Genomic DNA, 24,467 nt, shown 5'->3' on the forward strand with positions numbered 1-24,467 from the left:
CTCTGTATTCCAGTTTCCTGCCCAGTAAATAGTTGTGCTGTTTATGTGTTTTCATGGTCAAAGCCTGTAATTTCCATGGCCAAACCCCTATCACAGTGGACAATATAAACTGCTCAGGACAAACAGTGAGAGAACATCAAGGTTGAAGTCAAGATTCAGATGCTTGCAGGTGACTGTTTAAGCATTTAGGAAAGCCTGACAAAAAGTTCTCAAATATCATAACTGCTCTCTGATATACCCTGTGGTTTGTTCTGTTCTGAAATCCCACCAACACAACTGTGGTGCTGGGTAAAATGAACTTTAAAAATTCTTTAAGGAACATCACAGATAAGGTGCAGAGACAAAATGGGAGGGATAGTGAGTAAAGAAAGGAAGAATGGGAGGGAAGATGAAACTAAATGTATGAAAAGAACTAGATGAGATAAATTGTTGATTAATAATTGATTAATGATTTAAATAATTATCTCCCTCCAAAACTGTTTACTACTGTATAGAGCAAGATTAAAGAAATAACTCACCCAAAATTAATTGCAACAGTTCTTATTCCTAATCTCAAAGCTCATAATAAAAGTAGTTTTTAAGAGCAATGAGTGGAACAATCTATGATCTTCTTAGCTGTTCTCCTTCAAGTTACTATTTATTATTCAAGGTATAGAACACAAATATTCTGTGTAAAAACATCAACTTAAATTCATAGACAGACTTACATATACTGAAAAATTCCTAGGAGCACTGGTGATATTTCCTGTTGGTGAAAGAGTTTTTGGTATGTGTTCCAGTGTAAAGGCAGTTGGATAGATCTTCATGGAAAGTCTCACCACAAGATAGCCCTGTGATCCTTTGAAAGCCCAGCAGTTTCCTGGATACATGTCCGGCTGCACAGAAGCAAGGTGGAGAGAACGAGATGGGACACAACAATAAAAACAATGCTACAGTGTTCTCTAATTTATTTTTATTGTAATAAAGAGTTGCAATGAATTCTGAGTTTTTAGGGACAGTCTTAAACAGTAAGGAGCAGAAATAATCTCCTTGGTGGAACTCTTGAGGAAGACACCCCATACCCACCTGAGCTACCAGTGGTGTCTTGAAGACCTACCCTGAGATTAGTTCTCAAATAGGAACCCTCCCAGCCCTCACACTTTGCACAAGCCCAATGCACCACCTAAGCTTCCTGTGAGTCTCAGTTTTGCTAGAGTAGGACTTAAGCAGTGTCCAGGGACTGCCAGAAGAATTCCGCTCTTGGGAACATAGCTCAAAGTACCTGTGCTCCCAATATATTAGAGATACACCCAGCACCCGAAGAGTCGTGCAAACCACTCAACACAAAATAACATTGCTGCATTTGTTTACTTGGCCTTTAATTACCTGAATCACTACTCTGGGAGACTGAGAGAAGTACCACAGAGGAATTCCAAAGAGGCTAATTAATGCTGTCTTGGTCTCATAGGTTTCAGAACAGCGAGTACTCAGAATGCTGCCACCTCAAAAAAGATAGATCAGGTTAGCAGATATAAAAGTCTTCAAGAAGGAATGAGTAATTAAGGCAGAGATGATATAAAAAGCTTAATGAATACCTGATAAAAGATATTGTTAAGATCTAATAACTTTCTAATAATGGATACAATGCTTCTACCACATATAATGTTACTTTAAGAACAGGTTAAAGGTTTTTCATTTCTTATCCAGCCGTAGACACATTGAGAATTATTGTATTCCTGTCCATGCACACCTAGGCTGATGTACAGCCCTGTAAACACCATCACAGATTGCACTGACCTGATGATCAGGCAACACGTAAAAATGCTCTACTAACCCTTACTACTCATTTTCATATTTCTAGTAAATACCACTAAAAGCATGAATAGTAAAAATGGTATTCCCTCTACTATTTACCTCCAGATTCCAAGGCAAAATCCACCATCCCAGTCTTGTCTTGAGAGTAGAGTTTCAGTGCATTATTTACAATAATCTGTGCTTGCTAGAGGTGTACACATGCAAGAAAGTGGAAGGAAAAATATTTTAGTAAGATCAAGTGATAATAAAATTTGATATTTACATATCTGTGATGCTGCAAGCAACTTTTTGAGATGCTGCACTTCATCACAAGCCTTTGAAAGCCTCTGTCAAGACAGAGGCCGCTTTTAAGGCATGGCTGTCTGCCTCAAAACACAAGTTTTACTGCATCTTGACTGCTGTGGGTTTTTTTGTTTGTTTTGTGGCTTTTTGGGGTTTTTTTAATCTGCATTCCTTCTTCTCAAGACACTGAGCTGCATTTCTTTGGGTATACTTGTTTCTTGGGAACTCAATTTTCAAGACAAGCACACTTTGAAAAAACACAAGTATTCACAACAGGCAACAATCAATGCTGCAAGAATACATTTGATAAAGCATTTTCTGCAGTTCTCATGTCAACTAATGCTCCTGACATCTTCTAAAACCATTAACATTTATGTTGACAGTCCTGCTTTGAAAAAAATGCCCATGAAACAACCCTTTTCAGTTTTAGTTGAACTTTTGAGACCTTAAAACTCACTCACCGCTTCTGTGATTCCAGAAATCCCTGCATTAGTCACAGCACTTGTAACTACTTCAGATGTTACTTTTTGGTTTGTTAAAGACATATGGAGAGTAATATTCTTGAGGATCTGCAACTCAAGATCCCGCAGCAAAGTCTGTAGATCACTTTTGCTGACAAAATTGGAGGTAAGCCACTGGAGAAGTGATTCAGGAAAGTCTTCTTGTTGATCACCAAAAAGCATTAGCTTGACAGATTCTTTGACCTGGGCATCTACCTAGTAGAAGCCATTAATAATTATAATTATTAGTTTTTATAAAAACACACATATATATAAATTACAACAGGCACATAGCTAGACCATTGTCACAAGTCATTATTTAAGTCAAAGTTGGTAACACCACATCAATATTGTAGTATTTTGTTGGCTACATTCCACCAGACCTTTTAAAAGGCTTCACAAGAACTTGGGCAGGATTTTTCAGAAGTAACTCTCAGATAACAAACCTAACTTGCTTTTACATTAATTTCTTTTCTGTATTTCCATGGGTTAGCAAAATACATCAATGAAGTACTGTACAGAGAACTGCTCCTATGTCATAACTTACAAGCAAACCCCTGCCATTGTAGAAAACAATCAATAAGCTCCTCTCTAGTAAAGTGTTATGCACTAATGGAAAAATTCACAGTAACCCTACATACAACACTGTCATTCTTTAAGATTAACATTTCCCCCATGTTACTCACTGGAGTGCATTTCAAGAAAGTTAGTAAATAAAACCAATATAAAATTTTACTGGACAATTAGAGAAGCTGCAGAACCTACTTTTTCATGAATGACATCCATTTTCTCACAACTTGTCTTCACACTTTCCCCAGATAGCAGCTCCGATTTCATAGAAGCCAGCTCTAGTTCTAGCTTTTTAATTTTGGACATAAGTACACTGTATTGATCATCATCTCTGACAAAAACAAGGAGCCAATCATTAGGAAAAGAGTAGTTGGAATCATTCCATCAAATTCCAAAGGTGTGAGAATGTATTTGTCTAATACAAAGTGCTCTCCTAGTTGAATTGTTCACCACAACGCACACAGTGAACTTGCAGTTGTAACATGCTGTTACTTCAGACATACTTAGGAATAATATATTCAAAGCAAAGTATTTTGAAGTAATGGAAAAATCCAGCAGTGATGACTTCAGATTATCAGCAGGCTGACAAGTTAGTAACTCAAACATATATAGATTTGGGGAATTTAAGGGTTTCTGGCAAACCAGTCAAACTTTGTGTGAGTTTGCCACTGGTTAGAGTGAGTCTCAAGCTACCGCACTCAAACCACAGTAACTCCAGAGGCAGTACTGAGCTACAAATAGCAGCTCATATACGACTAATATAGATCAGTGTCCAGTGAATGCTATGGAAAAAGGTCTCAACCATCATTCCAAAGGCATTTTACATTAAATCCTAATTTAAATGGCAGTTCAGTAAATAAGCCAGAAGACAAGGGACAAAAATTAGAATTGAGACAGTTCAAGAATCTAAAGCCCATCAAAAGCAGTTACTGTATATTTCACTAAGTGCTCTGAAAGAAAACTAATGCATTAATAAGAGGATGAGAGGTCCCTCATTCTCCTCCACTATATAAATAACTTCCTCTAATCAAAGTGCAGTTGTAAGGTTGCCCCCACACTGGAGGAGGGTCTTGTGCTAATGTTTAGCATCACAGTTAAAATCCTGTACAAGACAGAAGTGCTTTTGCTGACAATAGGATCTCTCAGGGTCAGTTAACTGACACAAGATAAGGATCACTGTCAGTTGGCATCAGGAACAAAAAAGCAAAATAAATTTGAAAAGTGCTTATACCTCACTGATTTTGATTTGGCTAGTTCAAACTCCTTCTGGATGTCCTAAAAAAATACAAAAGTCAAGTTTTAACATATACAAAGAAACTCAAGATAAAAAATGTTGTATGAAAATAGTGGTACTAAAAAATACTGCAATTGATACCAATTATATCTCACAATTATGTTTATCCCTCTGTATAATAAAGTTTTCATTCCAAACACAACCTGCCTCAACGGTAAAGGGAGTAATTTTTAAACTTTGGAATGAAACTCTCTCCAAGAAGGGGGATCAAAACCACAAGTTTTGAGACTTAGGGAACTGTAATAGCCAGAGTAAAGGAAACTGCTGTTTGGGACAGCAAATAAAATTCAGACTATTTTACCAACAGGTTACAATTAGAACAAGTCAGCAAAGCTCACTGTCAATACCTTGGATTCAGCTGAGAGTTTTCTAAGAAGGTCTTCCAGCGTCTGGATGCGCAACTCGTGTTCTTTATGTAAAGCCAGGAAGTCAGTCTTAAAAAACAGAGAAGAGAAAGGGGGTGTATTTTCTTTTGGAGCACAAATACCACAATTGATATTTTCTGCAAAGCATAAACATTCACAGAATGGAATGAAAAGTAAGTGATTTATCTTGCAGGTAGTGTGAGAAATTACAGAATCTGTAATAAATACAGAAGTCTGATTTAGCTGTAGTAGGGGTTATATACAGGGAAGTCTACCACAAAATCCCTGCTTTTTGTCACTAGTCCTTCCTGTAGTTTCCTTTATCTGTATGGAAACAGGATAAATCCAGCAGCTTTTCAGCAATCTAGGAATCTACTTTAGGCCACCTGTCTGGAATTAATCCTTTGTCAGCAATAACAAAGGAGGAACAAATGCCCACAACTACTCCCTATTGGTTATTTGTAGAGAAGAAAAAGAATCTTCCAGTCAAATTGCTCACAATCTGCATTAGTAAAACAGAGCACTTCCATCAGTATCAGAAACAACAGTGACTGTCCTACCTTTTCCTCCAATTTCGTATCTTTAAGATATTGACTCATCACGTTTTTTATAAAATTCAATGTTTCACTTCTGTCACTCATTGTGGCAACCTGATCTTGAAGATTCTGGAGCAGGCTCATCACTTTGGTATATTCTTTGTTTCGGTCATGGCATCTGTCAGACATGAAGGCCATTTGCTTTTCCAGCTCACTTATGCGACCAAAGTCAAAGACATTTATAGTATCCTAAAGCATAAAAACAATGTTTTAATATATAAAAATCAACTTATTTACATTACTCTTGTGCAGCAAGTAGTCATTGCAAAATACTGAAGACATAGGAGTTAAGAGGTCTTAAAACAGACGCAAGTTCTTCCCTAGACTGCTCTCCCTTACCTTTGGGGGTTGCAAAGAATGAAAAGAATGATCTTGTTCAGGAACATGAACAGAATCATCTGTTCTCTGTATTGTGTCAATTCTTGTCCAGTTCAATGGAGGTAATAATGAAATGAAGCCATTAAGCCCCCAGAACCACAAACCTAGAACAAACAAAAAGCAACACGCATTCAAAAGAACTCTCCCTTCTGACTGCTTATATCTACAAATGGTCTTCTTAAGGACTCAGCTACCTTCAGCTTGCAAGGCAAGTGCCACACAATAGACACTGCTCCAGTCTAAACAAAAATCACCACGAGTCAGCTTTAAAATTTTTAAATCAAGCACTTCAAGAATATTAGGGAACATCTATCAGTCCCACTCACACAGCTGTGAGGCAAGCAACTTGCACTTATACATATCATGGTACAAACCTAAACTCATACTACTGCTTCCCTGGCACCTTGGTCACATTTTCTGATTAAGATAGGCCAAGTTTTCTGAAGGCAGATGTAAATGCTGCTTTTTATCTCCACGGAAAATATGTTGCATTACATACTTACTAAATATTACATTGCATAACACCTAATAAAAGCTGGAAGTAACTTAGGCCCCCGTGGAAATAAAAGAGTATTTCACAAGATTACACTTGTTTTTGCAATATCTTAGTAAGAAGTAGCAGCATTTTCTACACAGGGTAAATTCTTTCCTTGTTCACCCTTACATAGAGGACTTTGAATCCCCACTCTAAGTTTCCAAGAAGCTTCATCTTCTCCACAAAATAGCTGCAAGTTTTTAAGACTCACAAAGGCATGAAACTGTTTTTCAGAAATGGCCCAGCACTTCTGGGAAATACTTCAATTTGTTTCATTTCAAAGTTGACAGCTGGCCTGGAACACAGTCTGCTAAAGTCAGCAGTATCTTAAGCAAGTAAACCATGCTCTAGACCAAAGGAAAGACTTTGGATGAATTGGTAAAAACTTAACCACACACTTCTATGGAGACTGACGAAGATAACAGTGCCCAGCCCACTCTTTCATTGCCACTCCTATGAAGGGAGGTAAAGAAAAAAAGGGCTTCAGTGCATTTACTTATTCAGCCACTCCTTCTAAAGAGCTCTATGCAATTAAATCAAGGCTATTGCTTCCATGACAAGGGGAAAGCTTGCTGACTTGTCAGTTCCCTGGAAGCTTGAATTACTGCCCTGTTCACAAACGAACTCTCTCTTTTTCAGTTCTGCATCTTCTTTGTACACCAACTCAAAATGCTTTTTTGGTGCAGCTGTAGTAAACACACTGATTTGTATTGTAAGTGAACAATTGACATACCTAGTAGAAACAGGAGTGGGATAAGAAACAGTAACCACCTGTAGTTCTTCTGAAGGCATCTAGAAAAGAGAGGAAAGTTTACAAAAAAGAACATATTTACCATAATTGTTTTATATTATAACTGGGTAAATAACTTGTTCACAAAATTATTTTGAAGGACACACACCTTCTTACAAGGAACACCTTGAGCAAAGACATCAGAGTAACAAGTTGATACCATCCAGTTCTAAGCAACCTGAACATGCCAGAAGCTGCCCTCCCTAGAAGACAAAAGGTGGGAGTGTGAAATGTAATTACTGCAGCACATGTTCAAAGAAACCAAGCAGAGGGACATGCAGCTGTGGCCAACAATGCTTTTGCAGAATGGAGAAATGCATGAATAAGGCAATGCATGCAGCTTATTAACACCTAGATGTCACAAGTATGACAGCATTGTAACATCAGCTACTCAACAAGGTCAACAGCCATGCAAGGAGATGAAGTACTCATTTGTCATGACAGTGCTACCTTGCTGGAAATTCACTATTAAGGTCTGAACATAAGTTACACACAGTGGAGACCTTAGTATGCTCCAGGAAGCACATAGATTAGTAGCAGCAGTTTTTGGTAAGAGGAATACCAATACAGCAAGTGACTGCCAAACTAAACACACCCTATTATTCTTGACACCCTATATTCAGTGCTATTCACATACTCGTTCCCTCATGGAACAGTCTGGTTAGTCTCCTGTAATGCCTGTGAACAGAAACACACTCTCTCATTAAGCTCATTTTGGTCAATAAAGTAGCACATGCATTTCAAGACACAAAAGCTACACCACAAGCACAGCTGAATTAGTGTAAACCCCTGCAGCCCCCTTGCTTGCCAAAAGGACCAGGCAGTGCACACACACACACAGAGATTAGAGAATAGTAACCTGGAGAGAGAATGGCCAGCCAAAGTAGAGACAACACCTTCTGTGACACAAGCCATCCCGTCGCTCCCACTGTTTGCAACACGTGAAGTATAAAGTAACCTGGATTATAACAAATTAACTCCATATTGGTAACAGACACAAAGGAGCTGAAGGTTCTCTTCAGTGCACGCAGTAAAAGAGACTGTCCCCTGCTCATTACACTTTCTGCAGGATTTTAACCATACCTTTCAGTAATCTCAAACTTGGTTCTTCACTACTTTAAAGCAAAGCAAGCCACTAGTAAATACCAAGTTAAGTAAACCCAAGACAGTTTAGAAACTGAATTCTCATGGACAGAGATAAATAGATTGAACACTACCTGTGCAGTTAGAATATCACTCTTCCAAAATCAAAGTTCATATTTTGTAACATGTTTATCTAACAATGCCATGCAAAGTGTAGCAGAGAATAGCAAGAGTACTACCACAAAAACAAGCTTTAAGCACATCATTACTTTAAAAGCGTCTCATTTGCTTAAAATTATACATGAAGTTCATTATCTGGGATACTGTGCAGAAGCGAGAACAATTAAAAATATGAAATTCCAGTGATGTCTAAGAAATATTGATAAATAATAGAAAGTATTCCCACCTAAAAAGTTACAAGCAGTAAATTTTAACTGAGTGTTCGCAAGGATGTTCAGTGGGACAGTTTTGTATCTCTTAAAGAGAACAAAACTTACCAGCACCAACCCCCCCCATTCCAGTGCACTGTGATAAAATGCTGTAACTTAAAGCCTGCTGAGGCCAACAATTACTATGTCCAAGACTAGGACCAATCTTTCTACAGAACAAACTACACCATATGTTTAGAAAATAATCCTACATTTTTAGAGTAGCAGATATGTCTGGGTTAATCTGAGGGATTATATATATACCAACCCAATGTTTTGCAAATCATTTAGGTGACTGAAGTGTCTCAAATCATTTTCCTTTGCTGAATAAAGGGCACTCAACAGATCCTTGATGCCTCTGTCATTCAAGCTAGGGAACGCTCATCTCACAGGGTAGACTCTATCCCTATATAAGATTCCTGTAAAAATTGACTATCACTAGAACAAAAATAAATTGTTAAAACTCCTTTATTCAAATAATCTGCATAGCAGTATCTCACACCTTGCTTTCATTTAAAGTCAGTTTTTCAACCTAGCAAGTGTACAGATCTCCCCGAAGTGCAATAAACTAACAATCTGACTTGTTCCTTACAACAAATGAGGTGCACATTACCCTACACCTTGTTTTCACTAACAGGTAAGCAGCCTGCCAAGCTTGTACAAAAGAAAGCCAAAGTCAGAGCAAGAAGTCAGACAGAAGAGGTGTTAAGGAAGTTAGTTGTCCAGGCACTTTATATTTTTACCCTACTTTGATAGATGAAGGAAGGAAGAAAACCCCAAACACAAAAATGTGTGATTAACATTGTGAGATTGCAATGCAAAACAGAAGCAAACAAAAAATGTCCAATTCAACCTGCAGAAGAAAAGGTGTGCCAAATGGTCCTTGCTACCCTTTTAGCCCATGAGGACTGCATGTGGTCTGTGGTGTATATTTCAAGATGTTTCTTCCCTTTACAGTCATCACCTGTTGGTTGTGGTAACAGTTGATTAATGGGATAAAGCCATGATCAAATCAAGACTGCTACAAGATAAGACTTGAACAAGTCTATCTCACATCATGAGTTATCAACCCAAAAACTGCTAAGCAAACTTCAGGGGAAGGAGACTTGCTGGGAAATACTCTACAGTAGACCAGGGGACTCGCCATCCCACCCCCCTCCTCCCCAATTCTAGTTGCAAACCAAATATTTACTTTGTAGCTTCCACAGTGTCAGGGGCTGCCTGATACTACAGCAACAACTTAGTGTAGAGCCCAGGACTGAGACTACATTAATCACTGAACTTACATATTGATTCCTCATTCACACCAAGATGACTATCTTCTCTGTAGAACTCCTTCACATTCATGCTTCCACAGTAGTCTGAGTGAGCTGCAACACATCCAAAAAGCACACACTGATTCTAATTCTCAAGTTCAAAGCCTTTCACATAGACAGATTTTAGCCAAACTGGCTTGGTTCACTAATAAAGTCAGATTACTCAAAGGAAACCTGAAAAATGATTGAGGAAGAAGCCTACTCTGTGCAACCTTGTTCTTTCTTCTTTAAATATCAGGGGGGCTCTTAGTTCAAAAAAATCCTTCTGCTTCTTTTCAGATAGCAAAGTTTGTAAAAAAAAAAAAAAAAAAAAAAAAAAAAACAAAAAAAAAAAAACCAAAAAACCCACAACCAACCAACCAACCCAACCCACCCTCATCAAGTAAGTCCCTGTTCCCAACATTCCATCAGCCATTCATTACATATTTGTATTGATTTTAACAAACTTGTTACAAGAAGGAGAAGAAAGCATTAGCAATTTTAAGGCTCTGAGCAGAGAGGAGGAAGAGAGCAAAGTTCTACTCACATGCAAAAATCAGTTACCTTCTGCCTATGGCAATTTAACTTCACTTGTAGAGGAGGTATTATAGAAGAGAAAGCACCAAAGAAGAAAAGAATGTTTTCCGGGGAAACAAGATGTGCTCTAAAGTAGTGCAGAGTGATGAGAAAAGTTTGAGCCTTGCAAGACAGATCTAAATAAGCTTTAAGCACACAGCAGGTTTAAGGGTGATAAAAGAGACCTAAATATATTGAAAAATTAGAATTTGATACTATCACCACAGTTTTCAAAAATCAGGTTTCTCAATTCAAAAATTGTTCTCTACAACTTTCTAGCAAAATCAACATGTGGACCTCATATAAAGGAATCTTCACACTTTCAAAAGAGAGGAAAGGGATGAAAAGTGTAGCATAAGTGAGGTAATAATAAAAACTGAGAAAGACAGGAGCCAGCCAAAAGACTATAGAAGAGCACCATAGTGACAAAGATGAAATCCAGAAGAGAAGAAAACTCAATACACACACTTTTTTTGCAGACCAAGGAAGACAAATGAAAAGGTACCTTTACATTCATAACCCAGCTTCAGCAAAACCATTTGAAATAGTTGCACTAATAGTGATGCAAAAGATGCTGCAGTATTTTTGACTAATCGTAGAATCTTACTCATGTAGAAATACGTTCCTCCTATTGAAAAAAACAGCGTGAATACAAATTATTCATCCATAGAAATATGTACTTCTGTTCTCTGGTCACCATTAGCTTGTGTAAGAGTGAGAACAAAGCAGGGAAAGCCTTTGTTTAGCCAAGAGTGTGAAACTCGAGAAAACGCGGGATGAAAATCTGTGCGTGTTAGATATTGCATCAAAGCTTTTGTAAGAACTGGACATACCTTGGATAATGACTTCAAGGCAAAATGTATAACTTCAGCAAGAACAGTTTTGCTTGGTGAGAATGCAGAACTCTAAAGAGCAAAGAATTCCTTGCTTAACACAGGATTCCTCCCTGATGTGAAGTGCTGATCCTGATTTTGGGGTCACAGTTCCCAAGAGACACTACAGTGTAATTCTGGATTTGAAGGAGTGAGGAGCCTTCACCATCTTCCCTGCTGTTACATCAGAGAAGTTCCTACAGTGGTCTGCCCGAAGTGCTAGAGACACACCCTTCTCCAGAGCCACAGGAACAAAGCCAAAATCCACCACTGTCACTGTGCTAGACTTGGCAACATCCCAAAAACCTGCCATGACTGTGTGTGCCTTCCCTCCACTCACCCCCAAAGCTTGATTAAAAACCTCTAGATTAAAGTTCAAAGGAATGGGCAAAGATGAGGAAAATTATCTCGCGTGAATACAAACTCAGGAGTATGAAAAGGGCAAGCAGTGCCACAGCTGACTGTTTAAGTCAAAAGAATTCCACCTTGTGCTACACACTAACTAAAAAGAAATAGTTAACTCAAATATTTGAGGTCACACCATACAGCTCAAACAAACTAATTTCTTTTTCTTGAACTGAAAACAAAGTTAATTCAAGACTAACAAACTGAAGAATTCCAGAATTGGCTCCCTTCTAATTCAAGGTCATTAAAGAAACAAATCCTTTGTGGTTACTGAGGACTACCAGTAATCAAGAAACTCCAGGTGCAAGAGGCAGGCAGACATATGCAAGACAATGAGAAGAATCCACTGAATGGAAATTGTCTTGGAAAGAGAGCATCTTATTTACACAGACTCAACTTTTCAAGCTCTTGGAACGTAGTCACTAGAGTGACTATCTGGAATCAGTTTCCCCCTTTGGAGTTAAATTTTTCATGTAGTTGAGGTTTAACTTTTAGAAATAATATAAAAAGCTGCAAGGTTAAAAGAGGAGAAAAAAAGGAAGCAGGAAGTAGAAAGCCCTCTCGGAGATTTTCTTGATAGCATAAGCACAGCAAAGTAACAATTTTAGTCAATCTTGAAAGTTCAAATCATGTAAGGGATGAAAAAAAATTACAAACAAAAAAGCACAGAAAGTTTGTATTTGAAAACTATGACCAAATATTTCATAAGCAGGGCCACACAGATGTGATGTCAGAATAGGAGAATTACAATCAGTGCTGGCCGGCCGAATAATTTTATAACTTAAGATACCAGAGCATTTTAATTTTGAAATGGTTTGATTCCTATAGCAGCACTGAAAATCAGTAGATTATATATCAGAATCTGACAAGTACATAAAATTTCAACTGATACAGAAAAAGTTACTTCATATAAGCTGATCTCTAGAATTCAGTTATTGGCAAGTTCATCAGGGTAGGACAGGTGCCTAAACAACACTATGTAGAAATGAAGCACGAGAGAAAGTAACTCACTGGATGCATGTTTCTGGCTCCTGTCCCTAGTGTAGATCCTGGAGGATGGCACGTGGGAAGCTGAGTAGGCAGTGAGGACCTCCTTCCTCTCTGACAGCATGCTGCAGTCACTGCACGTGTAGCCGTTCAGCGTGGGCTGCAGCTCTGCTGCTGCTGCTATGCCCCCATTCCCCTGCAGCAGCGTGGTGTCACTGCCTGGAAACACAGCACAACACCCAGCACACCCATGTCAGCACTGCCAGCACTGTGCCTGTCACACAGAAATGATGGGGAAGGAAAAGCCAAGTGTAAGTTACCTTTGGGGTCACCCTCTTCATCAAGGCCTGCAAACAAAAAAACAAAAAAAAGACAAAAAAAAAAAAAAAAAAATTGGTCCCAAACATAAGAAAGACCTGAACTGAATTACAGTATCTGACAAACTCAAGTTAGAAGTCCCACTAATTTTAAGACTTTAACAAGTCTCTTTATGGTTAGCATTTAACATATTGTGCAGCCCATCAGAGAAACATCTATCCAGACCTTATTGTAGTAGGGCAGTACTTGAGACAATCACCCCACCACAGAAGAGGCAGGCAAAGTAACATGAATGCCAAATCACCTTCACTTAGTTCCCCCCAGACATTAAAGCAGCTAATTACAAGCTTACAATGCTTCTGCTGCTTGGTAACTACTTTGATGCTACTGTATTTAAAATTCTGCTTTAAGAGCCAGGTTATCTAAAATTTAGAAGGGTTCTACCAAGATTGACACAATTCTTCCCATTAGGGCTCTCGGAAGGTCACAAGTATTCTGACTGGAAACAAAGAGACCAAATTGGGAGATATAACAAATTGCTGGTCTGGTTCTACACAATACTTCACACAGACAACACTTTATGTAGACCACTCTCACATTTTCTTCTCATTGAAGAAAGAAGGTTGAAGGAAAATACACTTTTACATAGTTAAAAAGCTGAACCAGCCAGCCACGCACAAAAGGGTCTTTTGGGAAATCCTGAAACGCCACAAATTTGAAATTTTCAGGTTAAGATATGTTGAGAAGAAACACATTTCTGCCTATAAACAATTAAGAAAATTCTTTTCCCTTGGCTTTGCAAAAACAAGTTACATGTCTACCATTCTTTAAACACAGAACTCAATGTACATTTTGAAGAAAGCAATGATAGGAGATAAATATGGCATTGCATCACAGAAGTGCTTATGCTTGCTTGTAGTAACTTGACTGTGCAACGGCTTGACATTAACCATGCCAGTAAATCCAATTTACATGCTGGACCATGAATTTCCAGTGGGCACCTTAGCAAGTAGACTCCCTAAAGCAGAAGTGCAAGTGCACACACATTTGGGGATAGGATGGACAACAGGTGGGGAAGAGATCATAAATTTATACACAAACCAAACAGTTTTCACAGTTTGATACAAGCAACAGCAATTATTGCCTACCCCAGAAATGATCAACTTCTGTCTGTTCTCGAATCAGAGACTCATCCAATATAGTGGATATCATTGATTTATCACTGGCATGGCTATTGAAACTGCTCTGGCTAAAAATAGATGAGCTGGACAGATTTTTCCTTGGCACATGTCTTCCACTGCCAGACTGTTTGCTCATACTTCTGCGTTGCTTTACCACCCTAGGAAACAAAGGCAAGTAAGACATAGCACTAAAGACACAAATTTCTGTTACTCTCTCACTTTATTAATAAATGAATAAACAGTTATTTCAACACTATGATGTGACTAAACAGAGCAAACAAGGCTTAGAAGGAAGTCCTTGTCTTCAAGCACCTATAATTTGACAGATTTTTGTAAAAAGTTGCCACTGCAAGCCACATACTGAACATAAATTTTGGAGTATGGCAGCAAACACCAAGAACAAAATAGAAGACCTGTAGGTAACCATTTTGCATTGTTATGTTCAAACAGTAAGACTCAGGATTTACTTGAGATGACTAAAAATGCTTACTTAGACTGATCCCTGAAAGACATGTTTCCAGCATAAGAGCTGTCTTGAAGAGAATCACTCTGTCCATCATCTGATTTATTGTAACCTCCAGCAGCCAACCGTAAACTACGCCGTGACATTCTGGGTGAATCAAACACTGGATCTATTTTGTTCTTAGTCTCAAAATCCAAAGCAGATGAAGAATAACTCGAACTGCAGTAAAACAAGAAGAGCAAAGTTACTGGGAGAATTTTCAACCTGGTAACAGACACGGTCCTTAAGCTAGTCCAAGTTTCCATTAAATGCAGTTTATTCAGGGTTATGGTGCAATCCACACAAGATATAACAAATAACCTAAATAATCTAGATATATGTAGATATTCAAGGTTCCCCTATGCAAGTCATATTACGAGTTCTACAAATGAAAGCCAATCACAGAAAGAAACAACCATTATGGAAACCACATGTGAAGTTTTGCCAGAGCAAACACTCATTCTTTTGGGACCAATTTGAGAGTGGAAGCCATTCATGACACAGTTTTTTCACCATGCCTAGCAGCAAATTAAAAATGACACACTCCAAGTTGCAAGGCAAAGATTAATTTTCAGTCTAAGTCAAATTTTGTCAATTTTCTGTTTGGCAAGTTCTTGTTTTGAGAACTGAATATATGCCACATTACCCTGAATTTCCATCTCTCAAGTAGGAACTTCCTCCCTTTAAGAGATTTAAAGACTTCCCTACTTCAGCTATTTCAGTTTAGCTACCATTACATTTTTTTAAAAAGTGCTCTAAAAACATTTCTTAATTTAATGTAAACCATTAGAAATATTTAACTCTGAACTAACAAAAAATGTTTAGAGACTTCAATCTGTTTTTCTCCTCAGAGATAAGTTTACACATAGATAACCTACACATTGTTAGCCCAGGAACTCCACATTTCGACACATCATTCTCTCAGAGCCTCCCTGAAAACTTACAGTGAAGACACAGCAGCAACACAAGGCAAACACAAACAGATCAAGCTGAGGAGTCTGTAAGAAATACATTTACCAAAGCAGAAGTTTAGCCTAAAGCAGAATTCTCATACTTACAACCAAAGGAAGCGTTCAGTTATGTAAGTGAGCAGAGGCTGCTGGCACAGGGTACTGCACAGCAGGTCAGGTTCTAGAACTGCTCAGCCCTGTGACCCACAGCATCCAAATGCTAAGTGCTCTAGGCCAGCTTTCAGAAGGACTCTGTCCCTTCTTGGGCCACAGCACTTCAGTACTCCTGGGAGGTTCATTTGGTTTTTTAAAAGAAGAGATAAGCAAAGAATTGTTTATGACAGCAGCTCCTTCTCCCCAAACAAAAACAAACAAGAAAACTAGATCTGAATGAGTAGATTCTACTGTGCCATCTGCATTTGAAATCAAAGCTTTGCCTTTAAAAAACACATACAAACAGCAACTATAAAACAGAACACCACAAAGTAATAATATGGTGAGTATTGTATTGCTTTGGCATGCAATTCAGCTAACAGCAGAAGGCCTTGAAGCTACACTTGCAGTAATGTCGCGATTCTGACAAGGTGGTGCTTTTGGAGACAGTTTCTTCATTGCTCCTCGACGTAAAGTATGTAAGATGGGGCTGTCACACAAAAGCACATCAACTACATTTCTTTTGGCTAAAAAACTAACTCAGACAACACACTGCCTGTAAACATCTCATGGCTAGAGCACCAGCTGGGCATTCAGCCCATAAGACCAAAGTAGATGTTTCTACTGCCCAGAGGAGCACAGATTGGATGGCAGGGCCTTGGTTCCATGTGCTGGATCTCACTGGTCTGCCCTGATAATGCTGGCACGTGCAGTGCAACCCTGTGCAAGGCGGGAGCCCCAGCACAACTTAACAAACCCAGCACATATAACTAAATACATTAGTCTTGTTAATCCTTGCTTTCATTGGCTGGAAGAAGAAATAACACATTTTCTCATGTACTTAACCAATTGTAAACTAAAGAGTTTAGTTTTTCAAAAATGCTAAGTAGAGATGACTCATACTCTGACAGATGTGAAGTGAGAATATGGGTTAAATGTGGCTCCTCTTGCTTTTATTCTGAAAGGGTCAGAGACACAACAGTTTTCTATTGAGTCCCTCCCTAAACAGTTGTTTCAGAACTCAGTTTTGCTATTTACATTTGGCACTATGCATTTGCTTTTCCTCATCTTCACCCCACGTTTCTTTCTTACAGATACTCAATTCACAAGAACACAAAGTACACAGAACAAGCTGACAGCTGTGACCAGCGTCAATTTGTTTCTGTTTATGAACACTTGCTGTAACCAAGTACCTCAATGAGCATTGAATAAATAGCTTGAAGCTGGGCTCCACTATTTTAAAAAACCCAACAAATCAACATAGAATCTTTTCCTCTTTAACAGAAGGGGCTTGTCTCTCGTTTAGGCAGGGTAATAATTCTCCTCACATTATCTGTCCTCTGACAGCAGTACAGTACCTAGAAGTCTCCTAACTTGCCATCTCACTTTCCATGCTTCGGAATGCAGCCTTTTTTCTTCTACAGAAAAAGACCACAGTATATTAAAAAAAAAAAAACAAAAACAAAAAAAAACAAAACAACAAACCACTGCCTTTCCTTTTAACGGCCAGAAATTAACCTGTACATTGATGCCCTCCTGTGCAATATGCACAGCAAACCAAGAAACACCTAAAGGTGGGATGCAATTAGCCTACACTCCTGGATTACCTCTGCAAGCAGTGATGACTGGTTCCTTCCCCCAGCAAACAGCTCCAATGGATGCTGGCAGAGCTGGTGATTGAATCTAGTCTTACACTTCTAGCTTCCTGATACCTCCTTCACATGAGCTTCTACAGAACAAGAATGTCCTAGACTTCAGGGGTTATTTTTCAAGTAAATGGAATGAGAATGAGGCGTGCCAATTTTAGCATGCCTATAGCTTGACGGAAAGACCTTAAGCGTCATTTATTTTTAAATACTCCTTGGAATGAAATAGGCAATGATATTCTTGACTATTCAGGACAATAGGCACATTCAATACATCTAGAGAACTACAACTGCACAGACATCTTCCAACATGGACAGACATATAGTCAATACAAAAACATTCACAGGCTTTCTAACCAGGGGGCATTACTTACATTAAGTGACCCGGGACACTACCTTGAATTGTTTAGTTATTTCCACAGTCAGTCCCAGAACACAGTTAAAAACCTCAAAGGATTTTATACAATTACTTTGCAGAAAATTACATCCCAATTGAATGCTCTGACACAGAAAAAGAAAATCAAAACAAATACTTATTGATTTAACCCATATTTGTAAAGAAGTGCTAAAGGCACCCAAACTAACAACACAATTCAAAAGATAATGGTGACTAAAAAGAAAGATCAGTCATAAGAGTGGGGTGCAAATTATATGTTGACAGGTGGGTGAGATTCACAAGTTTGACTTGCATTTGGAGGAGGATAAAGATTATTTAGGTATATCAGTTAAATGTTTTTCTGATTTGAGCTGGAGGAGTAGAAGCACAAAGTAAAAGCACAAAGGCTGTAAACACACAGTGATTCCAGTAAGCATTAATATAAGTTCTATTAATAAGTCATGGCCAACTCTATTAATAGCTTTGTGGTATCAAACTTCCCTGTACTGCTTTCTGCAGGGCTACAGCCCAAGCCAAGTTCTTTAAAGAAAAGTTTCAGTAAAGATTGAACTGCCAAAGGCACAATAAACCAGATTTGAATATAAGCAAAACAAACACAAGTGAGGGGTAAGAAGGCACAAATTTCAACATGGAAGTATTTCTGATGATCAATTTGCCCTTTCTTCAGAGTTTTCAAATATTGTTTGACCAAAGGAGGAAGAGCTACAATAACAGATGTAATTCTGCACATATATAGCAAGCAGAGGCACAGCAAGAATCTGCACAAAGGACTGTAGTTTACTCTCTTGACACCCTGAAAGCAGTGTTCCAAGTAGTTTTCTCCCATTATTTGAACATTTGGGGTTTCACTCGGTTTTAAAGAAAAAGCTTGCCAGTCCTTCTTTTCTACATAAGGAAGAATTACAATGAATTAATTTCAACCTACTTTAACTATACTGGCCTTCAATAATTCAGTTATTAAACTTCATCGTACCCAGCTCCATCCATTTCTAAATACCTACACCTCATAGTTTAACACAGTGAAATGGCAAGCTGGGAAGTTTCAGGACATGTAGCTCCTTCACAACTTCTTGGTTTTGCAAAACAGCCTTCATTTATGCAGCAAGACAAACACTCAGTTGTCCCCTAAATAAATCCCACCAAAGTCATAATGAAATATCCTCCAGATGTACAATAGGATTTATAATTCTGCATCTTCCTTTCTTACTTGCCCACTGTTTCACAGAATGAGAATTTTGGACAGGAATACCACAGGAGTTTAACCTGTCAGGAGTTACAATATTCCAGCCAATCTCTAAGGTTCATTTGCAACTCAAAGGTAACTAAACCCACTGAGTAATACAGAAGTGAGACTGCTGCTGGATACAAGGCACAGAGATCACTTTCACTGCCCAGCATGCTTTTCTTGAAATTGGAAAACCCACTTGCATTTAACATTTTACCAATAGCTTTTCATAAAATTTAGGAAAAAATGCAATTCAATTAATGCAACATAAAACACATCACATTTGTAAACATAACTGACATTAGGCTGTAACTTTAAAGAAAAAAAAAAAAAAAAAAAAAAAAAACCATGATCCCCAAAAGAAAATGGAAACACAGTTTTGGAGCACACAAAAGAAGAGTATCAACTCAGTAATCTCTTAATGCTACAGTTTTGTCAACTTCTGTTTTATTGGCAAGGAGCCAAGTACTGTCCAATCTCTATATTGGATTTTAATAACAATACATAGTAATGACAAACAAAGAGAACAGGAAAGCAAATCTCCTACTGCATCCTAATGAACAATCATTTTTAAACTTAAACTTAGCTAAACCAGTAACTCAGATTCACTGATACAGTTTGAAATATGTATCTCAACAGCAGGAAAAGCTCAAAAGATTAAAACAGCAAGACTCTGCTATATTAATACTAAAAAGCTCAAAATAGGCATCACAACACTTGTTCTGATTACATAGTACAAAAGCTTCCAAACACTACAGTTAGTTTAGAAAACTGAAGTGATGTAAGAAAAACAAAGATACAAGAAAAAGATTCAAGGAAAAGCAAGTTCATTGGAACACAGATTTTACATTCACCCAACAAGCAGCTTTGCAAAAATAAGTAATCAATATGTTACTTCCAGCCAAGTCCCACACCAGTGGCAACGAGCACGCAAAAATCAGTGCTTTAAAGTGATCCCAAGTCACAAAAGAAAGTTACACCGAAGTTACAAGACACAGAATATCAAAGAATTTTGAGGACATATTTATAGAAATCCAACAGCAGTTGTAACTAGGCGGACACAAGTTATTCATAGCAACTAATAAACACTGAGTCATTATCTTAGTCATTGTCCTGTTAGTTCAACGTTTTCTTTCCTCCAGTTAGGACACAGCACTTGTTTTCAAACCAGACTAGAAAAAGCCCACTTCTTCAAAGAAGTCAGCTACTTACCATGAAAGCTCAACTCTCCAGGATTAGCAACATTGAGAGAACAGACAGTTTGTCTACAAGAAGAAAAGGGTTCTCACCTGAGTGCATATGTATAGCCAGTGTTCTCTGGCAGACATTGGGGAGGGGTGTACGTGTGTAGACGTGAAAAGTCCATGTTGACAGTTTCAAATCATACTGTAAAAGGTGAAAATAAAGTAATGCAATGACTTAAAATTATGTAAAGTCAATCTAGGAGCCCTTGCACTGTTCAGCCTGTGTTATTAAGCATTGAAATAAAAGATTTGTTACCAGAAACATGGAGCTCTCAGTAGTGGAGTAGTATTGCTCCTAGTGCCAGATATCCCTTATCATTACTACAGGAAGCTCAGGGTATTTCTGACTGTGACTTTATGATACTCTATTTTCAGCTATTTCCAAGTTCTCTGGAACATGACAGTTACAAGCCAAATTCTTATCACAACCAAATTACAACACTTCCACAGGAACTACATTATGCTGATATCTCCTAGAGAAGCCCAGTATAAAAATCTAAAGAACTACACAGCCATGCTTCAGATCTCTTCAAAACATGCTTTGCTTTGAGTGCCCTCTGAGCAAAGCACAGGCTGCTCTGTGCACCAGCTAAGGATAACGCAGATGAAACTTGAGAAAGTTTTTACATATAGTCAAATGATTTTACTCTAGCACTTCTGAATACCATCCACTAAGCAGCGAGGGAGTACCCTTCATTTCACATAATTTATTCCTGTCATTAAAACCACTGAATACACACCCTAGCAAAAGAGCCAACTGCAAAGTGACTCATAGGGTAGAATTAGGCACATTTTCCAGAGTGCCATCCACTTCCAAAAAAAACAACAAATCCAAAGCCAAAGCTACCAAATCAAAACCACCCAAGCAACATTTGTAAAACTTTCCATGGGGTCTTTGAAAAGTATTATAGCTTTCTGAAGAAAATAAAAACTGATGTCATATCAACAAACTCGCAGAGCTGCGTGGATGACTACTTGTGGTACTACGAACAATTTGACTTTCAATTTCAAAGTATTTGCAAAAAACCTTCAGCCCTTCTCAGTTTTATTAGCCAAAGAAAATTTTTCATTTTGTGGAAAGGATTTTTGGATGATAGCTTATTTGTAGTTAACAAATAAGGATTTGGCTATTCTGGGTTTGCACGGTTAGCAAGGCAGAATCATCTAAGGCTCCTGTTTCAACAGCAGTAAAAGATATTCCACACATCTGTGTGACCCACCTAAACCAGGATAAAAAACATTCCCAATACGAGATAATTAAATTTTCATAATCATAACATCAACAAGCATCTCAAAAATGAGATGCATTTTCCTATGCTGAAATAAGTGTTTTCATTCTGTATAGTTACACATACACAAGAAATAGGGACAAAAAGCAGGTAGAGGCAAAAGCAGCTCGAAAGAAATCTGTGCACACAACATTAAAATGTTCTTAGTCAGTCTACCTGTAGCCTCCAAATCCTGAGGTCAGTAAGGCAGAAGGATATTTCCATTACTACTGAAGACTTAAAAAAATTAAAACTTCCGGGCCTAAGCATAGCAGCTTCCCGAATCCAAGCACCTCCCATGCCAAATGGGGTTAATGAAAAATAAGGTCTCCTGCTACATACTTTTTTTTTTTGTATTATAGAGAACACATTTCCATTAAGTGATCCTCTACGTGCACTCCACTTGCCCCAGAGCCATAATGCTTTCACTAACTTGTACATAAATTTGTTGTTTACAGGAAACTTAAATCAGAAGTGCGGAAGTATCAGCAAAGCAGTCTCATTCTTTTGCTAGAATGAGCAGTAAATTCTGTTGGAATATGTAACAACTGCTGCCTTATTTTATCAACAAACAGGAGCTCAATTTAGCACACAGGAAATGAGTACCAGAGAGCAATAGCTCCCCAAGAACCAAAGTGGAAATACAGTGATTTTCAAGATGTGGGATGCTGATAACATCACAGATCACTTGTATTAAAGAATAGCAAAACAGGTTTCTCAGACATATGCCTACTGAAATTGAAAACTATGGTTCAGGTTGATCTGTTTGAATGGGTTCATCCCAATAAAGATTTTTAACCCCCAAGGTAGAAAAACCTTGTTTAGTTTCCACTGGAGTTGATGTGTATGCCTAGCACACATCATTTCATCATAAAACCCGTTTTTTAACTGGCAACTCTGTAGCTAATCCTTCTGACACCCAGCAGTATTTTCCCACAGGAAAAGCTCAGCTATGCCAGTGAGCTTTGAGAAGCTCCCCAGCTCCTCCCTATTAGGGGAGGGCAACTGCAGAGTTTGAAAAACACATTGGTTCAGTTTCTTCCCTGTTCTTTTCCCCTTCACCACCAGTGCTCTCTTTACCTGATTTCTGAATAAATCAAATGCTAGAGCATGAACAATATTTCTTATTTCATAAGGTTTTAATTGTATCATTAAGTTATTATAAATAAAATATGTGCTTGACAAAGGCAATGCTAACTGCAAAGCCTCGAAGGTACTTAGGTGTAGGTCTATGAATAGCTGGGTTTCATAGCACCAGCTCTCCAGTGAAGATACCAGGTTTGCCATCTGAACACCACACTTAGAAATCACTCTTAGAAGATTTAGGGGCTTGGTTTGATTCACTGTTTGTCTGATGCTCTAAAATTAATTCTGACTCAAGAAGAGAAACCTTCACTCATTTTTTCAAAGCAACAAAACAGGCTTAACTGACTTTAACAGAATTTGAAAATCATTTTCAGAGATGACCACCATCATTTGCAAAAATGGGCATCTAGAATTTACTATGAAACTGGATTATTTTTAAGCTTGACTTTCAGTTCTGGAGCTTAATCTTAGTTATCCACCTCTTCAAAACAAGTGATCAACCCAATTTATTTATAAATATTCTACATCCTTATTACAAAACAGACATAGGGTGGGTGGAGGACATTGACTCACTCGTGTTTAACAGCACTCCACTTTTTTGTGTATTATCATTCTTCTTGCTTATGAAACTTTCATACACAACTGGAACAGAGACATGTTAATAAAATACTTGGAAAATTTTAAATCACAAAACTTGGCAGAGAACCTGAGGGGTAGGCACTGTACTTAGTTCCAGTTTGAACACTTCTGGGTGCCCAACACTTTTCTGCTTTAGGTATCATAGATCTGTCTGGACTCAGTTTCATGTAGACTTTTAGTCTCAGCTTTGTTGCAAGATTGCCAGTCCCAAACTCCAAAACAGCCCTTTTCCATTTTGTAGAAGCCCATAAACATCTGTTCCTAACACTAAGGGATGTATGGTGTGAATTGTATAAAATCCCCAACAGGAATTGTCACACAGTCCACAGCCAATTAAGGGGAAGCACACAGTTCTGCTGAAATGCAAGTGGTCACTACCTGGGCCTCAGCTTACAAGGCAGCTTCCATGTTCTGCAGAGGAGACAGCTGGATTATTTACCTTTTTCTGGGAAGCAGACAGAACAGCCATCCTAAGCATTATCTCTCCCTTGCAATTAAACTGAACCTGTGTTACAATAAATCAACACAGCAAAAGGGCAGGAGAAGAGATTGTGACTGCCAGAACACAAGGAAGCTCAGGGACTCCTGTAATCAGAGCAGCAGAATTTACCTTCACACAAGGCCCTTGGCTGTCTCCAAAGGACTCTGAACCTTCCAAGTGACATGAGGCTGCACCACTAGCACAAAAAAAAAAAAAAAAAAAAAAAAAGCCTGTCTGACAGTCACAGTTAGCCAGCCTCAACAAAATCCTAGCTCCATGGCAGCAAGCTTCCTGGCTTCCAGGGAAGATGATGAAATGCTGCATGAGTGGCCTTTATGCACAGAAGCATCACAAGGCAGGGGCAGCAGCACCAAACACTGACCATGCACTACAAACAACTCACAGGGACAGACACAAACCCTCACTGATGGCTTTTGGGACACGCAAACTATTACAGACATACTGTCCAGACAGTTCCTCATGAACACCCTTTGTAACAAAGGAAGTGGAAAATCGCCATTTCACAAAAGGGACCTTGGCAGAGTAGAAATATTTACCAAAGTCTGTTAGAGAAGGAGAAAATTCCCAAGACAGCATGTCTTAAATTTATATTACAAGGGATAAAAA

At 38.3% G+C, this 24,467-nt stretch overlaps 1 protein-coding gene across 2 annotated transcripts in view; it reads right to left on the reverse strand.

Annotated features, from left to right (window-relative positions):
• SUN1 (Sad1 and UNC84 domain containing 1) overlaps window positions 1-24,467 on the reverse strand; it is a 33,474-nt gene that overhangs the window by 2,495 nt on the left and 6,512 nt on the right. Inside the window, exons 2-18 of one of the 2 annotated variants that reach the window (XM_062503914.1) lie at window positions 13,071-13,097; window positions 12,775-12,969; window positions 10,992-11,114; window positions 9,902-9,985; window positions 9,469-9,579; window positions 7,964-8,062; window positions 7,214-7,307; window positions 7,048-7,106; window positions 5,741-5,883; window positions 5,366-5,590; window positions 4,788-4,874; window positions 4,378-4,421; window positions 3,338-3,477; window positions 2,538-2,788; window positions 1,894-1,978; window positions 1,366-1,481; window positions 708-875 (exon numbers count right to left, since the gene is read on the reverse strand). In XM_062503914.1, coding sequence (XP_062359898.1) covers window positions 708-875; window positions 1,366-1,481; window positions 1,894-1,978; window positions 2,538-2,788; window positions 3,338-3,477; window positions 4,378-4,421; window positions 4,788-4,874; window positions 5,366-5,590; window positions 5,741-5,883; window positions 7,048-7,106; window positions 7,214-7,307; window positions 7,964-8,062; window positions 9,469-9,579; window positions 9,902-9,985; window positions 10,992-11,114; window positions 12,775-12,969; window positions 13,071-13,097 — 2,051 coding nt within the window. Of the gene's footprint in view, window positions 1-707; window positions 876-1,365; window positions 1,482-1,893; window positions 1,979-2,537; window positions 2,789-3,337; window positions 3,478-4,377; window positions 4,422-4,787; window positions 4,875-5,365; window positions 5,591-5,740; window positions 5,884-7,047; window positions 7,107-7,213; window positions 7,308-7,963; window positions 8,063-9,468; window positions 9,580-9,901; window positions 9,986-10,991; window positions 11,115-12,774; window positions 13,025-13,070; window positions 13,098-14,216; window positions 14,334-24,467 lie in introns of those variants that run through there. The other variant, XM_062503915.1, reaches the window with a different exon arrangement.

The sequence above is a fragment of the Cinclus cinclus genome, chromosome 16, assembly GCF_963662255.1.
Source record: "Cinclus cinclus chromosome 16, bCinCin1.1, whole genome shotgun sequence".
Taxonomy (NCBI): domain Eukaryota; kingdom Metazoa; phylum Chordata; class Aves; order Passeriformes; family Cinclidae; genus Cinclus; species Cinclus cinclus.